This window comes from Eumetopias jubatus, unplaced genomic scaffold, assembly GCF_037043125.1.
Source record: "Eumetopias jubatus isolate StellerSeaLion01/CBP00866 unplaced genomic scaffold, mEumJub1_p1.0 scaffold_9, whole genome shotgun sequence".
Taxonomy (NCBI): Eukaryota; Metazoa; Chordata; class Mammalia; order Carnivora; family Otariidae; genus Eumetopias; species Eumetopias jubatus.
The window spans coordinates 35300179-35321677 of record NW_028274815.1 but is presented as its reverse complement, the minus strand read 5'-3'; the positions used below and the strand labels follow the sequence as shown (position 1 = coordinate 35321677).

General features: G+C 39.1%; 1 protein-coding gene across 6 annotated transcripts in view; it reads right to left on the bottom strand.

The window, feature by feature from the left end:
- The window catches only part of MTA3 (metastasis associated 1 family member 3), a 168791-nt gene that overhangs the window by 53954 nt on the left and 93338 nt on the right, over window positions 1-21499 (bottom strand). For all 6 annotated transcript variants that reach the window (XM_088026410.1, XM_028117265.2, XM_088026407.1 and 3 more), the window contains 2 exons: window positions 14844-14946; window positions 11490-11589 (listed from right to left, as the gene is read on the bottom strand). In XM_088026410.1, coding sequence (XP_087882536.1) covers window positions 11490-11589; window positions 14844-14946 — 203 coding nt within the window. The remainder of the gene's footprint in view (window positions 1-11489; window positions 11590-14843; window positions 14947-21499) is intronic.

Here is a 21499-nt window from a genome sequence, read left to right as displayed (position 1 = left end):
TCAAATCTAAATTTAACAAGTCCTAAGAACTCAGCACAAGCTGTTCTCTCTGCCAAATAGTGGTGAAGGTGTTGTCACATTTCATCTCATTCATAACAGATGGAAATGACAAACAGAAGTATTTTAGGAGAAAGACTGACAATGAAATCTTGGCAGTGAAATTCTCATCTTTTGTTCATTAAGTAGACTCATACTATGGTAGACTAGATTATTATTCAGCAAATATTCACTCCCTCCCCTGGACCTCCATAGGAGAGTATTCTTCTACTCCACGGATACTGCATCTGGCCATGTGACTTGACTGGCAAGTAAGATCCTCAGGATATGTGACATAACAGAGCCTTGACATGTGTTTCCATGTCTGGACTTGCCCTCTTGAGCTACTGGCTTTTTTCACCAGAGGATGAGATCTACATGGAGCAGATCTGGACTTACCCTGCAGCTGGGCACCTAAAGTGGCCCAGTCTAGTTCAGCAGAATCCTAGACAATCCGCACAGGAGTATATAAGAATTAATGCTTGTTTTTATAAGCCACTGAAATACTGGGCAGTGTAATAAATACTGTGTTTTCCCTTTTGAGAATAAAGAACTTATTCACTCCATGCTAGATGTGCTGTGAGCAGACAGCCCTCAGCTGTCACCTTTGGAATGATCTCAATTTAAGAAAGATTCATCACCCACAGTCATGCCCTCTTCCTGTGGCAGCCTTCACCCAATGATACAGGAATATAAAGGTTCCACCTGTTACCCTGATTTGGGACAACCCTTCCAAGTGTCCCAGGGAGTTGGCTGAGGCCTTCATTCATACTGTACCATAGCCCACCTTCTTCCTCTGTTCAATCTTGCCTCCTTCCCTTCTCTTCCATAGGTGTTGACTCCTAATAAATTTCCTACATACAAATCTCCATCTTCGAGTCTGTTTCTCAGAAACCCAGCCTGTAACATGTAGCATTATTTTGGCAATAGGTAACTGATACGTATATATATTCAATCCTAACTATTGATTTGCTCAGTTAGCATTTTACAAAAACTTTACATGTATACCTCCAGCACAAATTCTAGCATTCAGAACACTAAATCTATTTAAAAATTAATGAGCATATGGTTTTTTCTAAGCAGAAGGTAAATATAAACTCTCATGAGTATAAACTGTAAGCTATGATCAAGGCAAAACATTTTATATATAAAAGAGAAGTATGCCATCCATTCTCAATTTTTGCTTCAGTGCATAGTACTCAAATCAAAATCCCTCATTCATCATCAAATGTGTTAAGACTTAGTTGTCATTCACTCAAATCAATCTACAAGACACCCTGAGTCATGTCCTTATGTGCAGTCGTACCTTTTGATATTATCCCAAGAAAGCTACAGGTGGCAGGGCCACAGCAACCCCATGGTCCTAAATGTCATTTGCATGAGCAGAACTAGGAATTCTCCCCCTCCCTGGCTCTCATTTTAGACACAAACCAGATAAATATCTAACAATTGTGTGAGGACACTGAAGAACAACCAATACAGGCAAGGGGAGGCTAAAATAATTCAGGAAGAAGTATGACAGGTAAGCTCCCACTGACTTGAGTTTTTACCTTGAAGGCATTTTCTAGACTGCTACATGGCAGAATGGACAAAAACAGAAAGCTTCCTTTTTACTAGGCTTAGGTAAAATTGGGTAAGACCTGGGGAGCAAAATCCTACGAAGGATTATGTTCCAGGCCCTAAAGGAAATCACAGCATATTAAAAGAATTGGTATCATACGTGTTCTCCAACCACAACCCTCAAGGCAATTAAGATAAATTTATGAAGCTCATTTCCTTGGAAATTAACTCACAATTAATTGCAAAATTATAAAGTAAACTAAGAAATATTTAGAAACAGATGATAATAAAAATACTATGTATCAAAGTATAGGAGATACAGAGGTACTTTTACATTCTTAAATACTGATGATGGAAAAGTAGACAAAGTTGATGGGCTAAAGTCAGTCTTAAGCTGGAATAGGAATATCAGAGTAAACCCAAAGAAAAGTAGAAGGAAGAAAATAATAAACAGGAAAAAAAAAACTAAATAGAAAACATACAATAAAAAAATCAACTAAACTGAAATCTCATTCTTTTAGACAATAAAAAAGAAAAATCTGGTAAAACTATCAAGAAAAAAATGGGAAATGACACATATAAACAACAGGATGAAAAACTAGTTATAACTGGAGACTTACCAAATTATCCTAATTAAAGAATACTATGAAAAATTACATTGATAAATTTGAAAATTTAGGGTAAAATAGAAAATCTCCTGACTTAACTCATCAAAACGGACTTAAGTAGAATAAAAACTTATTCTAATTATATCTAATTACAACCACAACCCAAACTAAGGGACATTCTGCAAAATAAATGGCCTGTACTTTCAAAATGCCATGGTCATGAAAGACAAAGAATGAGGAACTCTTCAGGACTGAAGGAAATTAAAGCGATGTGACAACTAAAAGCAATAAATGATTCTCAAGTAGATTTTGGACCAGGAAAATTTTTTTTTTTGTTATAAAGAATATAACTGGAACAACTAGAAAATCTCACTAAAGCCTCTAGATTAGATAACAGTACTATAGTAAAGTTCATTTCCTGCCTTAATGATATATTTAAAAGGAAAAATAATTTCATATTTCACATTTTTTACCGCACTGGTAGTCTTATTAGTTTTAATTCTAATTTACAGCCTTAGAAACATGGATAGTACTCTTAAGTTTTAGGAAACTGAGTCTAAAATAAAATTATAGGAATTCTCAGTTAATCAATTTTAAATTCATTTTGAAGACTATATTTCTGATGTAAACTAATACCTAAAATGTTAATCTAAGATTTATACATTCTAGGGGCACCTGGGTGGCTCAGTTAGTTAAGCAACTGACTCTTGGTTTCAGGTTAGGTTGTGATCTCAGCATCATGAGATGGAGTCTGCTTGGGACTCTCTCCCCCTCTAGCTCTGCCCCTCCCCCCACTCTCTCTCTCTCTCAAATAAATAACTTTAAAAAATTAAAATAAAGATTTATATATTCTGCTGAGTACAGTTCCTTTAAATGTTGTAATGACTGTGATTTGCAAACCATCCCCAAATTCCCAGCACCCTCAAGGTCCTAAGTGAATATGTGATTTCACAACAGGACTCACAAATGAAGAGAACGAAGTACATGATTAATGGCTAGCATTTTTTTATAGAGTTAATATCTGAAGAATAAAATTACTATTGGTTAAAGTCAACGTTCTCTTTTCAGAAAAGTAAGTTAATCACTTTTTCCATGTTTTTCTTGATGGAAAAATTTTTACTGTAAAAATTATAGCTTGTTTTAGGGGGAAGATCTTTAAAATCGTATAATTTCCTTGTAACAATTACATTAAAATGGGGTGCCTGGGTGGCTCGGTCGGTTGAGTGGCTGCCTTCGGCTCAGGTCATGATCCTAAGGTCCTGGGACTGAGCCCCGCATTGGGCTTCCTGCTCAGCGAGGAATCTGCTTATACCTCTCCTTCTGCCCCTTCCACCCCCGCCGTCGTGCACACATGTGTGCGCGTTCTCTCTCTCGAAAAAAAAATTATATTAAAATGTATGATCGATCATAACCTAATGACCATATTCAAACTTGATACTACTACAATGACAGTAAATATATGACAAAAGCCCTTTTAGACAATCAATAATGCCATAATCAGAAGAAAGTAAATGAGACTCAACAAAACTGGGGGGGGGGGGGGGCGGGGAATGTATCATTGTTATCATCATCTCAACAAACAACTAATATTACTGAGCCCTCACTGTGCCAGACACTGTTCTAAATGATTTACAAGCATTACCTCGTTTAATTCTCAAATTGATGCCATATGGTAACTCAGAGATAGACTTTTCCAGAGGCTGGAAAGAGGCTGCCAGATATCTTGTTCAGGACACCGAAACATCATATACTCTCTCCCAGTGAGGACACAGCCTCAGGAGCCAGAAGAGCCCAGTATTTGTGACTATTACCTTAAACAAAGGTGCATAAACTGTTCAATGTAATTTCTTCTGCAATGTTGATGGAAGCTCAAAAAGACTTGTACCACAGCAATAAATCACTTATCTTTTACCCAATCTGGGCAGCCAATTTCAGAATTCTATGCCCCTCAGAGAATCCAGGGGCCCAGGAGAAACTGCTCCGAGGCATGCTCTGGGGAGCCACTGCAGATCCATCAAGTTCTCTATGCTCGCACACATACATCTCAATTTATAGAGGTGTGTCTGTATACCCTCTTCTTGTCAAAAGATAGCCCCCTAAGGCAGGACAGGTAGGTTTTATATTACTATTATTCCCACTGCAGAGGCATGGGTAGGTTAAGTAATTTGCATAAGGCTAAATGGATCATAAGCTATAGATCCAGGGGAAAAGTCCACAGAATCATAAAAGTGTATCTGTTTGTACCCCATGTTCATAGCAGTATTATTCACAATAGCCAAAAGGTAGAAGCAACCCAAGTTTCTACTGACAGATGAATGAATATGATAAAATATTTTGCAGCCTTAACAGGGAAGGAAATGATGACAGACATTACAATTTGGAAGAACCTGAAGACATTATGTTAAGTGAAATAAGCAAGTTACCGAAGGGCAAATACTGTACAGTTCCACTTTAATGAAGTACCTAGAATACTCAAAATCACAGCAACAGAAAGTAGAACGGTGGTTGCCAAGGGCTGGGGAATAGGGAGCTATTCTTTAACGAGCACAGAATTTCGGTTGGGGAAGATGAAAACATTCTGGAGATGGATGCCAGTGATGACCATACGACAATGTGAATGCTTCAGGCCAGAGAACAGTACATTTAAACATGGTTAAAGTGGCAAATTTTATGTTCCGCCTACTTGACCACAGGTTTTAAACCAGTATATCCAATGCCTAAAACTTTCTATAATTCCTGGTCTTTAGACTGTGTGTATGTTCAGCTCCAGTGACACAATGAAGCTAGAATTCAAGTATATAATCACTTAGTGATGAGATGCATTCAGTAAAAGATTCATTAAAATACTAAGTAACATTTTAATAGAAATAACATACTCCAATGACCTATTTTAATAAAACCTATTGTCTTATGTCCCAGAGATAGAAACTAATTTATTCATTCTCAGATAGTTACTGAACACCTAGGATATATACCAAGAGCTCTACTTGGTGCTGGGAATTCACCAGTGAGGATGTTGAGGATGCAGTCACTGTACTCATGAATGCTACAAGCTGATATGTAAGGAATGGGAAGAAGAGAGCCAGAGACACACATTAATGAAATAATCACAAAAACAAGGGTTTAATTACAAACAACTAACATGGAGGACTCTGGTTGGTTCTCTACATGAGCACATCACAAAGTAACCGGCCTTAGATGGGCGGATTAGGCAAGACAGGAAGAAAGATGAAGAGTTAAGGTGGGGCTGTGAGGGCATCCAGGCAAAGGGAAGTGAAACTGCAATGGTCCTGTGGCAGGAGGCAGACCACGGACCAAAGGAAGGCTACAGCCTGGCTAGTCCCAGAGGACACAGAGGAAAGTGTCAGGGCAAGAGACTGGAGAGAGGGGCCAGGCAAAACAGGTTTTTGTTGTTGTTGTTGTTTTTGACTGTTTTAAGGATCTGGGTTTTTACCCTGAAAGCAATTAAAAGCCACTAAAAGGATGTAAGATAGGAGACAGCAAAATCAGAACTGCATTTTTAAAAAGATCAGATAAGAGAATTAGAGATGTTCCAGGATGCAGTCTCCTCCCTATAAAAATCAGCACAGTCTGACCTTTCTCACAACCAGACTCAGCACCACAAAACCTGTCTCTAGTAATGATTCTGTCACTAATTAAATATGAATCTTTATACAAGTTACTTAACTATTACCTCTAATACGATCTATCCTTGAAGATTTCTAAGGCCCTGAACAACTCAAAAAACTCTTTTTCTCAGATCCTGTCCTCCAACTTGCTTTAGTCCTCAGGATCCAAGGAAAAGAGAATCTAGTACCTATATAATTCCCGAGACTGAGGCTCCCTACCAATGCACATGGCATTCTGCCCCTCCACCCACAGGGTGCAGACAACAAACAGGAGGTATCAGGCTAGGCCTTCCACCAACTACCACTTACTGACCACCTCTGGGTTTACTTAGTTCTAAGGAATTCTGTTTCCACAAAGGGGAGAAGAGAGGTCAATGTAGGTTGTAAACTGATTTTGTTTCTTTGCATATTATACAAAGTACACTTTACAATTTAATGAAACGAGGGTGAAATCTATAAAGCCTCCATGACAACTTCATTTTTTTAACAATTATAAATCTTTTAAAGTATCTTAAAGCAGTGTTTGAAATTCAGTCTAGCTACGATTTTAACAGATCTCAAAACAAGGACGTCAGACCTAGCGATCTGCAGGCAGCTTAATTACCTGCTCCCAAAACATTACTGGTGATTCGACAAGTAGCATACTGAGTCTAGGATAAACAGATGCTTCGGATTAAGAATGCTGAAAGCCAGATGCAGTCCTTACAGGAAAAACCACAAAGAAAATCACCTAGAACAGGCCCCCTGAGGTCCTGCAGTTCTAGAACTGCCCTCTCTGCAGTGGGAGGTCTTCAGATAACACAGTCTGGTCACCTGACGGAGATAGGTACTAACCTGATCTATACAGAACTGAAAACACTGACAGAAAAAATAAGAACTTGACTCTCCAAATTCAACTGAATGATGAATCTAATTTTCATTTAACGGCACAAAACAACTTAGCAGCTTTTCATATGGCCTTTTGGGAAAGCAATTTGTAAAATTCATGTTATCAACATATAATTAATCAATATTTAGCCACTTCCTCTCAATTCTATAGTAATGCCCCAGGATCTTATATGTTAACATCAGAGTAGAAGGCACGATACCACTGGCCAAACAGGATTAAAGGTGCAGGTCATGGCATCTGAAATAACAAAGGGCATCGATTTCTTCCTGCTTTTGTGACTTCTGAAAGATGTCAATTTTATGGCGCTGAAAATAATCTGAACCCAAGGGGCAGCTGGGTGGCTCAGTCAATTAAGTGTCTGCCTTCAGCTTGGGTCATGATCTCGGGGTCCTGGGATGGAGCCCCACAATGGGCTCCCTGCTCAGTGGGGAGCTTGCTTCTCCCTCTCCTCCCTACCTGTGCATTCTATCTCATCACTGTCTCTCTCTCTCAAATAAATAAAATCTTAAAATAATAATAATAATCTCAACCCAAGAACAACATACAGAAAAAGTCCAAGTAAAGCTGAACCTACAGTAGTTAGAACAGGAAACCAAAGCATTTCAATGTTGCAGACAAAAGAGCAGATCTTCAGTGCTGCCTAATCCAAGACAGACAACAATACAGATTTTTAAACCCAAACCATTTTAACGAGAGTGAGAGAGAAGAGGTAATCTGGGAGAGAGAATTCCTCAGTCAGAGTCAAGAACAGATCAAATCCTGTCTCTGAAACCAGCTGTACAAACATGACAAAACACAATTTCCTGGGCCTCTGAGTACACTTCTGCTTTAAAAGGTAACAGAGTAATAAACAATTTAAGATAATAGATGTAATACAAAAGTGGCTCCCCAACTGCTAAATACGAAAGGAAACAAAACAGAAGAAATGCAGACACCGGAGGTGTGTGAAAGCCCCTGCCTAGGAGTACGCAGGCCAGGACAGCAAAAGATACACACAAAATGATGTGTAGACTAATCAATGTACATCGGTTGTGTTCACTTTAAAATGCTTCTTTTACAAACAGCCTTCACGGACAGAAAACAAATACTGAATCTGAAAAACTGCCCTCTTCCAAAAAAAAAAAAAAAAAATTCGGCCGCTGTGCCACCAGGCACCACGAGTGGGCAGCAGAGAGTTGTTGAAGTGGGGATTTCAAAAGCCCACACACCTGCTCTTCACCTGGTCACACCTATCTCCAGGCAAATCAGCATCAGCCCCTACCGGTGCAGGGCTCTGTAGCTTCTCAAGAACAGGCTTTCCCCCCTCACTCCTCAGAGGGGGTGGAGGGAATCTGCAGCACTACGACAGGGCGACAGGGCGACAGGGCGAGCATCTGCAGCCATGATCTGGGAAGCATTCTCTCAGAAGAACAGTGTTAAACAAGAGACTGGCTATGTAAGTAACAAGTTTATCTATACAAGTGTGGTCACGCAACATTAAAAAAAAAACTTTCCGATTCTTACGATATGAAAAAGTGTTCATTTTATATTGTTAGGGAAAACATGGTGGGAGGAGGCAAAGTACAAAGCTCCCATTTAAATGACTTCCACTATGTGTTAACAAGAAAGTTCATGTGGGACTTAGCAGCTTTTTTATAATGTGGTGCTTGCGCAGGGACAGATCAACAAAACAGAAGAGAATAGGTTACATATCCGGAAGCAGACCTGACCATATCTAAAACCTTGAAATAAGAAAGAGGAAGCAATACAAAATCATATGGAAACAACCAATTCAATAAAAGGTGTTGTTATTTTCCATATGGGAAAAAAACACAATGACACTCCTACACCTCATTCCAGTCTTAAAAAATAAACTCCAGGTATATTTATAGTCTTGAATATGAGTAACATTTTAAAACTATTAGAAAAAAATAGAATAATACAAGTGAAGAACGGACAAAGGATATAAATCTAAAACACAAAGAAAAAAAACCCTGAAGAGCCAATAAATATATTAAAACCTGCTTAACCTCATTAAGTAAGAAACACATTAAAACGAGATAAGCATCAGGTTAATTAAAATTTTTGTCTGAAAATACACAAGGTTGAAGACTATAAGAAAATGGATGAGGAAAGGAAAATATTCACGGACTGCTTGTGGGATTATAAATTTCTACCTTGGTATGCAGAGTAACTTGGTTGCATTTGGTCAAATTCAAAGTGAGCACAGCCCTATGAATCACTATGAATAACTATTACAATTCTTGTTATGGCAGAAAGCTCGTATACATGCTCACAAAGGATATGTGTTAGAATTTTCAATGCAGCATTATGGGTAGTAGCAAATGAAAAATGTTTTTAAAGCATTCCAGATGTTCATCGTTAAGAGAATACATAAATAATGTGGTGTAGTATTCCAGGAAGGAGTACTACAAATACTACCCAGTGGTTAAAATGAGTGAACTGGGTATGTGTTTATTAACATAGCTAGATGTCAATAACAGGCAAATAGCAAAATGTCACAGAGTAAATTGAAACACACGCAAAACAATCTTTATGTTGTTTTCAGACACACAAATACATAGTGAAACTAGAAAAACACAGACTAGATACATAGCAGATCTCTTGACAGCAGGCTGGGGTGATGGGCGTCAGAGGTATGGAGGGAGGGTGCAGCACAGAACTGGGGAGAGAACATTAGAGACAACAGTATAATGGTTGAAATTTTCTTTAATCCAAAGAACTAAAATACTAACATTTGTTTTAGGTGGCATTATGTGGAGTTTTATTACGTTATCCTCTACTATTCCGTAATTTGCTGGTATTACTGTTTATAATGCACAAAGAGTGGCTGAAAGGAAATATTACAAAACGGTAAGAATATTCTACTCTGGGTAATAAGAATAAGACTTCTTTTTGGCTGCTGCTGTACTTAAATTTGTCAAATTTTCAAAAAAGCATACACTGATTTTAGAATTGGGGAAAAAATCTCCTTGAACAGGAAAAAAAATACAAGTGGTGATTAGATTCCATATAGTTCTGGTTCATAGAAATATCTAGTGACAGGATTTTGAAGGTTTTTACAAATGTGACACTTGTACTCTCACTCCTTTAGTAAAGTACTCTACAAGTTCTAAAAAACAAAATACAAACCTATTTTGACACCCCTAAATTTTTACATAAAATATTAATGTACCAATGGAGAGAACAAAACGTGCTTCTATAAACAACATCTAGTCTCTGAGAAAGCATAAAGAAAGGAGCTCCATAATGGCTACAGAGTATTCATGCTTTCACCATCATCTATAGTATAAGAAAGCCTTGTAAGAAACGAATTTGATGTGCATTCCAGTATGAGTTTTTATATTACTGTTGCTTTTATATTACTGTGGCATTTCAAATTGGAATAGAACCAGAAAGTAGTAAAACCTATCACTGTATTCCATTCCATCAGAAAACAAAATTGAAACTTGTAGGAGTAGACTTGGGAAAACCTGTTATGGGGTACTGAATATCAGTACCCTAAGTGAGACGGTTTGGATTAACACTGAAGACCTTGAGACAGAGAGGAGTGGTCAGGTTTTGGATATATTTTGAGGGGAGACATATTTTGGACTCTTGGTGCATTTTATTTGGTAGTGATTATGGTCTGAAGAATTGAAAGGAAGACAGGATTGGAAGATGTATTTAAGTTTATACTATAAAATTCTGAATGATAAATTTAACAGAACCAGAAAACAAATTATTGCTCACATGTTTCTGCATATCCTGGGCAAAACTTGCATTTGTGGTCATCATCAACAGAGCACAGTGATGACTTTAAAGAGAGTCACCAGAAACTAGTATTCAGAAGAGGCAGGATGGATAATGTAGTGTCATGAGTGATGATGTAACCAGCATTAATAAATGGTCTCAGGGAACTGCAGAGGCAAGAAGATCTACATTAATAAGCTAGTTGTAAAGAACCGCCATGGTATTGTGAAGAAAAAAAAAATGGAAACCTTATAGTAATGGATGTTGGTCAAATAATTTAACCTCGCCAAACCTCAGTTTTCTCATCTGTTATTGTCTCAAAGGGTTGTGGTAGTCAAATACAGAGTAACTTCAACTGGCAAAAACCTGCAGGTCCATTTTGCTGGAGGGTGCAGATAAGGAAGCCGAGAGCCACGTTCAATGCCTGGCCACAGCAGGCATCGTGGTATAAACTGAATATGGGAAGTTTCACTTGATCATGAAAGTAAAAAAAGGAAATAGTCTTAGAAGAAGCAACCATAATGGAATGAAAAATGCACAAAAACAGAACCTCTTTCTAATGAACAGACACGAAAACTTAAATATTGATACTGAATAATGACATGATAACTGAATTAACTCCTATAGCAATAAGAGATGGTCACGTTCAGGAAAAAAAACCTGTAAAGCATTATATACAATGTATAACGATTTAAGTCCATAGAGAGACTACAAGAAAAGAATCATACAAGTGAGAAGAGATGGGTCAGAATGTTAAACTGTTTTCCCCAGAATATTCTTCTTCCATTTCATAGCTACTCCATCAACAGTCATTCTTATTTGTCTCAGCTCACAAACACAAGAGGGGACTTAGGAACGGGACACCCTAACCCCAGTTAACCAATCAGGTGAGCCAAATCAACCTAGCAGTTAGCAGGGCTAAGAGCCAGAAAGCTCTTTCACCAGAAAGCTCTCCCATCTACAACATGCAATACTAACTTTAAAATTGAAGGAGCAGAGGAAATAATAACCCCTAACTTTCAAGAAGCATCTTACCAGGGTGATATCCCGAGACGCTGCAGCTGCACTCATATGTAGACTCGGCTGCCTCACTGAGCTGCTGCAATCAAGGGCTCGAGCGAATGTCCCCACAGCACTGAATAATCCACAAAAACAAAGAGGAAAAATTAAGGCTCTGTTATGTTTATGTTTAAAAAAAAACAACATAGAAAACATGCATTTGGGTAGTGCATGCAAACTGTAAAAGAAAAGTCGGCGGTGAGGATCCAGGGGCCGGAAGCTGAGGTCTGAGTGTGAGTCTCAGCCTTGTCTCCAATGCATGCTGGGCCTTGGGTGAGATGGCCCAGTTTCCTCCTGTGCAAAGAACAGTGTTGGCCAAGAAGGGCTCTACATTTGTCTCCGCTACAGCTCCTTTCTGGGGCAGTGGACTCGTTTCCTTCTTGCTCTTGGTGCAGTCATTCAGGGATCATCTTGAGTGGACCACATGAGGCAATTTGCCTTGGCCACTTCAGAAACAGGGGAGGGCACACTGATGAAATCAACCTCTGCCTGCATCTAGCAATCTCAGAAATTTGTCATCCCTAAGTATACCAGCCTCCAAGAGGTAATCTTTTAAACAGGCTGCAGAGGATTATTTTCCATGGTCTTTAGGGCTAGGGCTCATCTTGGGCAATACTTTTCTTTACACAGGAAGACAGGTAAATTTACACAGGTAAATAACAAACATAGCTGTCAGGTGGATATGTGCTATGGAAAAAATAAAGGAAAGGGAGAAGAAAAAAAAATCAAACAAGTTCTTGGATGTTTAAGAATCAAATATAAAATAAAAAGTATTTACTATAAGGTTTAAGCATTGACAAGCCAATTTACTATATATGGGTCATTATAAGGAAATGGAGAAGTGATTTGTGTGCCATAAAGAAGGGAAAGACCCATTATGAAATGCCACGGAGTAAACAATTTGGTATTGAACTGTGCTCAAAAAAATGAGAAGTAAATAAGCTACAGAGTTTGACAATTAATGCAAAACAAGCTCTGACCACTTTTTATAGCCCAAATTGTGAAATCCCAATAACATTCTTTCCTTGAAATGAGGTATCATCAACTGTAGCAACCTCTTCCTATGAGGGCTCAAGATATAACAGATTTCCATTAAAACAAAACAAAACACAATTGCAACACTTTTTTTCACTTAATGATTCAGAAGGCCTTTCCACAGATAAAGCATGAAATAAACATAAGACTTGCTGTTTGCTTTATTTTATTCCCCTTCCCTTGTCTGCATTTTAAGCATGTTAGCTGAGGAAGAAAATTTTTAAATGTTCTAATTAACATATAACACAGGGGCGTCAAAGCGCACACTGTACAGCTCCGCAGTGATTGCAAAGTGGACCCGTTCATGTCACTGACACCCACGGCGAGGAGTGGAATGCAACAGCACCCCAGAAGACTCCTCGCATCCCTCCCTATCTGTACTCCCTTCCTCCTCCCAAAGGAGAACCATCATAATGGATTCTAACACCACGGGTTAGTTTTGCTCATTTGAGAACTTAATACAAGTGCATACTATGTACTCTTTTCACATCCAGCTTCTTCTGTTCAAAATACGCTTGTGGACTCATGCATCCTACTGCTTAGAGCTGTGTGCCTTCATCTTACTTGCCATGGAGCATTTCTCTGTATGATGCCCCATCCCCACCCCCACTCTATCGCCGATGGACGTCTGTGTCCAGTTTGGGCTACTCTGGGTAGTGCCGTTAATGCCATCTGTGTATGCATCTTTTGGTGCACAGGTGTACGTGTGCACGTCTGCTGAGTACACATTCAGGAGCGAAACGTAAAGGATGCGTCTGTCTCTGAGCGCAAAGCAGCTATACCAACTTACATGCCCACCGGCACGACAGCTCACGCACTGCCTTTTAAATTTTAACCATTCTGGTGGGACGTGTAATGGTATCTGATTATGGTCTTAATTTGTATTTAGAAGATCTTTTTTAAGACAAAAACTGAAAAAGGCACCAGATGCATCTCTGGTGTCTCTCATTCTGGCTTCAAGGAAAAAGGAAATGTTATGGTCCATGGCAATCAGGAAAAGGAGAAAACAATGAAAATCAAATCTGAAACTGCAAGGTCTACTAAATAATCCCAGATCTGGGGAACCTGTCTGGAGTGTCTAGGCCAGTGGTTCCACCAATGATTCATTTCCACTCCCAAATCTTCAATCTCATCTATCCACTGGACTGGCTTCCCCAACAATGTACTTCACGTCCCCATCCAATCACCAGTGGCTACGTGTGTGGGCGCTGGAGTCTGAATGCCCAGCCGCCAATATGATGTGTGACTTCCACGGAGACAGGCACTATGGACAGTGCTAAGGTGGACTCAGGCCCTTTTTTCCTTTGTGTTATGACAAAAGCTCAACAGAGAATTAGAGAACATAATGAAGACCCTTCTAATCATGTCTATACCTATCTGATTCTAATATTTTGCCATGTTTGGTTCATTTTTTAAGGAAATAAATATTAGAAATTTTAGAGCCTCCTATATACATTCCCAGAACTCATACATACATATAAGCATGTGTATCCATATGCCCGTTCATGAAATAAGACATTGTCTGTACATTGTAAAACTTTTTATAAGTGATCATACCGTGTGTACCCTCACTCAACATGATTTTTGAGATTTATCTATTTGCTATATATCCCTCTAATTCATTCATTTTCATTGCTATAAAGTAATATTCCACCACTGAATATGCCTCAATTCATTTATCAATTTTTTCACTATTTGCAATGCTATAATAATCTCATTTACCTTCTGCTTTACAGTAATTCTCCCATGAGCATCTTTAACTTTTATAATTGAAAAATGAAAATAAATTTTTGTCCCACTCATTTTCTTAAAGGGGGTGGGAGGGTGGGAGTGGTAGCAAGCCAGTCAGGCAGCCAGGCTTAAAGCTCTCAAAGGAAAGCCATATGCTTAGCAATAGGCCCTACTCATATGTAAGTGCCATAAGAGGAATTCGAGGTGCACATTATTACTGACACCTGATAATCCTGGTCTAGAGTAAAAGAGAGAACTGCTCTAATTAAAGATAAGGGATTTCAGGTGTTGAATTTCATTATATTGTTCCTTAGTGCTGAAATTTTTACAATAAGCATTTATTATTTTTCTTAATCAGTAAATTAATAAATCTATTCTCAAACAAAAACTAATGGTTAATCATATTTAAGAAGTGGTATGATACATAATTAGGTCTTCTTATATAACCAGAAAAAGAACACAACCAGTGGAAAAGGTAGAATACAAGGAAAGGAATATACATACACCTATAAATTCTTTTCTAAAAAGAAGAGCTATCTCTTGAGTCAACAGTGCCATACTTACCGTGCTACAACTAAAAACTGGTCAATCTGTCGATCTGTAAGTGGGCTATTTGGATCCCAAACTTTAACTTCCAATTTGGACTGTTCCCTCTCATCTGATTCTCCTGTCCGAGAAAAAAGGAAATGGAGTCTTGTTACTTAACAAGGCAACTGTCACCTACGGTGTTGTGGTCACCACAGAATTCACAATGTAAGGCCAATGTTTGTGGTTCTGGTACGTTCTTTCAGACAGCAGATGGACAACACTTTGTAAAGTGAACTGACCATAATACAACCAAACCAACCATATGAGGTCTTCATTTCATCAGTAACCTTTATTTCCTGAGTACCTGCTGCATATGTGAGGCACGAAGCCTCATGCTGAGGGATACAAAGACAAAAAAGAAAGCACTCCTGCCATGAGACACTTTCACTATGGTAAAACAGATGCATAAGTAACTATCAAACAAATGAAAAGAAAGAGATGTCATAAGGGACATACAGGAATGGCTGTTAAGTGGGGCGCCTGGGTGGCTCAGTCAGTTAAGTGTCTGACTCTTGGTTTTGGCTCAGGTCTTGATCTCAGGATTGTGAGATGAAGCCCCACGTCAGGCTCCGTACTAGTGGGGAGTCTGCTTGAGACCCTCTCTCTCCCTCTGCCCCTCCTCTCCTTCCCTCTCTCTGAGAGAGAGGGAGAGAGAGAGAAGGAAGGAAGGAAGGGAGGGAGGGAGGGAGGGAGGGAGGAAGGAAGGAAGGAAGGAAGAGAGGGAGGGAGGCGGGTGGGAAAGGAAAGGAAAGAGAAAAAAGAAAAGAAAAAAGAAAGAAATGGCTGTAAGATTCTGAGGATTAGAGAAACCACTTCAGACTAGTTAGGGAATGATGATATAAAGGTGGTGGCATTTCTGCTAAGAAGTGAAGAGTCTGAGGGGCACCTGGGTGGTTCAGTTGGTTAAGCATCTGACTCTTGGTTCAGCTCAGGTCATGATCTCAGGGTCATGAGACCGAGCCTGCATTGGGCTCCACACTCAGCACGAGTCTGTTTGGATATTCTCTCCCTCTGTTCCTCCCCCTGCTCGTACTTTCTCTCTCTCTCAAATAAATCAATCAATCTTGGGGGAAAAAAAAAAGAACTGAAGGATCTGAGTGCACTGGCAAGGAGAAGGACTTAAAGAAATGAGAACGTGAGCAAAATCATGTGGCTTTAAAATGTGATAGAGAGGGGCGCCTGTGTGGCTCAGTTGTCAAGCGTCTGCCTTCAGCTCAGGTCACGATCCCAGGGTCCTGGGATCGAGCCACACATGCTCCCTGCTCAGCGGGAAGCCTGCTTCTCCCTCTCCCACTCCCCCCGCTTGTGTTCCCTCTCTCACTGTCACTCTGTCAAAAGATAAATGAAATCTTTAAAAAAAAAATAAAATAAAATAAAATGTGATAGAGAGAAAAGCAGCTCTTTTTGTCCAGAGCACATTAAGAGGAATGGGAGGAGATAACTAAGAGGGTTATGAACATACTACTGAAGATTCTACACAGATTTTATTGCGAAGTAATGAGAAGCACTAGCCTTTTCAGTAGGAGCGTGACAAGACCAGAACCAAACTTCGTATCTCACAGTTAGCAATGGTATGTGATTTGCTTTACAGAGCTACCTGACAAAGACAAAATACGGTACTGACAGTGAGGAGAGAGATCAAAGAAGAGATTATGTAGCAGGTAGATTTCAAATCTTGAGAACTGGTACTGCAGGCATGAACAGAAAGCAGGAATGCTAGCGGAGGTGAGGGCTGAGGAAAAGACTGACAATAATGCAGGATGCTTTGTTTTAGGAACGTCTCTCAAGGAAATGTAACCGTCAGGCGGGATCTGATGTCCAGAGAAAGGATAATAAAGGAAAAGAGACTTGGGCGGCAACTGGGAGTTTGATTTATAGCCATGGATTTCTCATTAGGCTGGGGGCTGGGTCCAGCTTTGTTTTACTTTTGATCACTGCATCTATAACGTGAGGCAGAGTGCTTTGCACTGACTGATACACTCTAAAGCTAAACATTCCTGGTGACTGACAAAGCCTGGCTATGAGGCTCTGCTGTGCTCAGTCATAGCAAAGGAGCAAGCAGGTATCAGTGGCTCAGCAGGAGAAAGGGGGCAGGGGAGGGAGGCAGACCCAGCCTTTCTACCTGCAGTCTCCTAAGTGAGCCACCGCTGTCAGGGTGGGGCTTGCCCAGCTTGCCCCTTGTTCAACCACAGAGCCAATCTCCACCCCCAACATAAAGAAGCACAAGCAGAACAGAGCGAGTACTAGGCCAAAGAGATCTAAAGTGTTTGAAAGGATTTCATTTTTTATTGTTTTTGATTACAATTCTCAGCAATCTAAGCCAAGACATTCAACATTAGCTCAGTTAAAACCCAAAAAATTTGCAACCTGCATGAAACCTGAAAAAGTAGAATGACGCACTTACACTTCCCTGTAATCTCTGAATAATAAAACTTAAGATAAATCCTAACAGTAAAATGGTAAAAAAAAAAAAGATAATAATGATAAAATGAAATCAAGATGATTAAATGATGATACTATTCAGTATTAAGTCCGTATTACACTATATACTCCAGAATGTCATGGTAAAACTGATGTTTACTTTCAAATTCAAGTTAGTTAAGTTGATACATTTCAGTCCCATCCATATATTCTGTAGCATACAGCAGAAAGATAATTCAGGGGGCGCCTGGGTGGCTCAGTTGGTTAAGCGACTGCCTTCAGCTCAGGTCATGATCCTGGAGTCTGAGGATCAAGTCCCCTGTTGGGCTCCCTGCTCAGCAGGGGGTCTGGTTCTCCCTCTGCCCCCCCTTCTCAGGCTCGCTCTCTTTCACTCTCTCTCTCAAATAAATAAATAAAAATCTTTAAAAAAAAAAAAGAAAGATAATTTAGTATAAGAATTCTAAATAAAATTGCTGCAAACAATAATAAAACACTCCTGGATGCATTCATACTAATACCTAAAATGCAGACAATACCACAGGATGAGAACAAAAGTAGCAGCAACAACAACAAAAGAATAAATATAGAAATGTTCCATATCAAACAGTCACTCTCAGCTAATGAGAATTTCCCATTTGGGGTTCACCATATAATTAATTACATTTATATCACAGTGTGATCACTTTTTCACAGGGGAAAAACTTAAGAACCTCTTTTATAAACCTATTTAGAATCTATAAAACTAAATTCTCAGCCAAGCTAGCAATAATCTTTGGAATGGTCTTAGTAACTGCGATATGAGCCAGAGACAGGACCAAGATTAATTTCATGATCTGGTCATGTTCATTCTAGTCAATGTAATAATCTCACTTCCCACCTCCATTTATGATAATCTGCACAATTCTAATCTAGTCCCACACCAGCCCATGATGATCTCCCGCATCTCTGAGTTCTTAAAAAAAATGTATTTACCAACTACTTACGTAAGTGTATACAGCACCTTGTTTTTGCTTCATAAATTCTTCATAATTTTGAAAAAAAAAAAAAAAAGGAGATTCAGAGGCGCCTGGGTGGCTCAGTCGTTAAGCGTCTGCCTTCGGCTCAGGTCATGATCCCAGGGTCCTGGGATCGAGCCCCGCACCGGGCACCCTGTTTGGCGGGAAGCCTGCTTCTCCCACTCCCACTCCCCCTGCTGTATTTCCTCTCTCGCTGTCTCTCTCTCTCTGTCAAATAAATAAATAAAATCTTAAAAAAGAGAGAGAGAGATTCAGCAATGACTTTAAATGTGACAGCCCTAACCCTCCAGCTATATTTTAAGATTTCTAGAAAATATGGACAAGGAAGGAAGGAAATATGGACAAAATACTTCTTTAGTATTAACCATCTAAGAGCACATGATGTTATTCAAAGACTCTGAAGAACTAAAGCTGTATGGAACCCATCCTATAGGACCTTTCCTAGAGAACTGGAAATATTCTTTGTTCTAAACACAATTCATTTTCACTTCCTTTGTACCAATCATCAGAGTACTATACTTTTTATGTTATATTTAATTCAGAACCTCACAAGGATGCCATCTGTCACCATTTTTATTTAATATTGTTCTGAAAGTTCTGGCCAATGTTTAAAGTTATGAATCAAAGGAATAATGAGTTAAAAAGACAAATACGTGGGATCTAAAAAAACAAAAAGCAGAGAGTGCAACGGTGGTTACCAGAGGCTAGAGGATGGGGAGATTGGGAAGATGTTGTTTAGGGGTACAAACTTCCAACTAGTAGGTAAGTCCTGGAGATTCAATACACAGCATGGTGATTATAAGTCAACAATACTATAAACTTCAAAGTTGATAAGAGACTTAATTCTTCCCACAACAAAAAAGAAATAATCGTGATATGACAGCAGTGTTAGCTAAGCTATGGTAGTAATATAAAAATTATATAAATTCAATATATATATAAATTGTACACAAACTTACACAATGTTATATGTCAATTATATAAGAATAAGTAACTAGTTGGGGCGCCTGGGTGGCTCAGTTGGTTAAGCTACTGCCTTCGGCTTAGGTCATGATCCTGGAGTCCCGGGATCGAGTTCCACATCGGGCTCCCTGCGCAGGAGGGAGTCTGCTTCTCCCTCTGACCCTCTTCCCTCTTATACTCTCTATCTCTCATTCTCTCTCTCTCAAATAAATAAATAAAACCTTTAAAAAAAAAAAAGAATAAGTAACTAGAAAGGCACAATAAAAATAGAATATTAAAAAACTCAAGTGCCATTCCAAAGAAAATATAATATAAAAATATATTTTTTATTATAGCAACAAAAATATAAAACACTAAGAAGTAAAACTGGAGTTATGTTTATATAAAGAAATTACAAAACTTTCAAAGAAGATAATTTGAGGGGAAAAAGACTAAAGATTTAAAATCCTAAGGCTATCTTTTTTGTACAAGTACCCCAATAGGTTAAATTTCACAAAATTTAATTTTGGAAGCCAATAAAATAATTTGAATATTAATATCTGCAAATCAAAGAATATTATTATGAAAAGAATAATAAAAGAATTAACTGGATGGAATTATAATATATAGCAACAGTAATTAAACAATGTTGTCCTGGTACAAAAATAATCAAAAGCATAGAAATAGATTAAATCACACAATAATTTATATTTCAGAATTAAGTATTATTATAATAACATAAATATTAACACAAAAATAGCACTTACTGTTTACTATTTCCCAAGAGTCCTTACTGCAGGGTTTCTCAACCTCAGCACTATCGATACTTAGGGATGAGTAACTCTTTTTGTGGGGGGTCTGTCCCGTGTATTACAGGATGATCAGCAGCATCGCTGGCCTCTCTACGCACTAGATGCCACTAGCATCCGTGCCCCACGCCCCACTCCCTCCACCAGCTCTGACAGCCAAAAATGTCCACAGACACTGTCTAATGTCTCCTGCCCCTGGGTTGAGAATTACTGTTCTACATGGTTGCAATCAACACCAGCTTACACCTAACTGTTACAGGCTGGTGTTTTTTAGTTAACATCCACAACATTGTTGAAAAGCACATTCTGCAAAATTACACACTAAAAAACTAGGGTTTATGGGAAAAAAAAACAAAACTGTTTTAAAACAAAAACTTTGGAAAACCTATTATACTTGGTAACCAGAGTATTTAAAAAAAAAGTAATATTCATTAATAAAAATACTAGCGCAGTTAAGTCTCCACCGCCATTTGCAACAAAACTAAAGGTTGGTTGACCCTTTATCTCCTTAAACCGCAGACTCACACTTCTTCCACTGCGATGTAGGTCAGTGTATACAGTTTCTACAAAATTTAAAAAAAACAGGGTTTCTTCTTAAACACTGTGTGAAATATCTGCAAGCCCCCCTTCATCTGGGACTCTTAAGTTTCCCCATATAGTTTTACCATAGTGAAAAGTGCCACAGATTTTGAGGCCACTAAACCAGCCACTACTTGCACTAGAGGAAAACCCTTCTTATAGAATTTCCATCTTTTTCTCTTCAACTCTTTTTTTTTTTAAGATTTTATTTATTTATTCGACAGAGAGATAGAGAGCACAAGTAGGCAGAGAGGCAGGTGGAGGGAGAGGGAGAAGCAGGCTCTCCGCCGAGCAGGGAGCCTGATGTGGGACTCGATCCCAGGATCCTGGGATCATGACCTGTGCCGAAGGCAGCCGCTTAACTGATTGAGCCACCCAGGTGCCCCTTCAACTCTCTTTTTATCTGTAAGAATACTTGCTTCCCCAGGGCATCTGGGTGGCTCAGTCGTTAAGCATCTACCTTTGGCTCAGGTCATGATCCCAGGATCCTAGGATCGAGCCCCACATTGGGCTCCCTGCTCAACAGGAAGCCTGCTTCTCCCTCTCCCATTCCCCCTGCTTGTGTTCCTTCTCCCGCTTTGTTTCTCTCTGTCAAATAAATAAAATCTTTAAAAAAAAAAAAAAAAAAGAATACTTGCTTCCCTGATTGCTGGGGAAAATCTCCTATAAATTGACCCAACTTGCAGGTGCCTGGGTGGCTCAGTTGGTTAAGCGACTGCCTTCAGCTCAGGTCATGATCCTGGAGTCCCAGGATCGAGTCCTGCATCGGGCTCCCTGCTCAGCAGGGAGTCTGCTTCTCCCTCTGACCTTCCTCTCATTCTCTCTCTCTCAATAAATAAATAAAAATCTTTATAAATAAATAAAT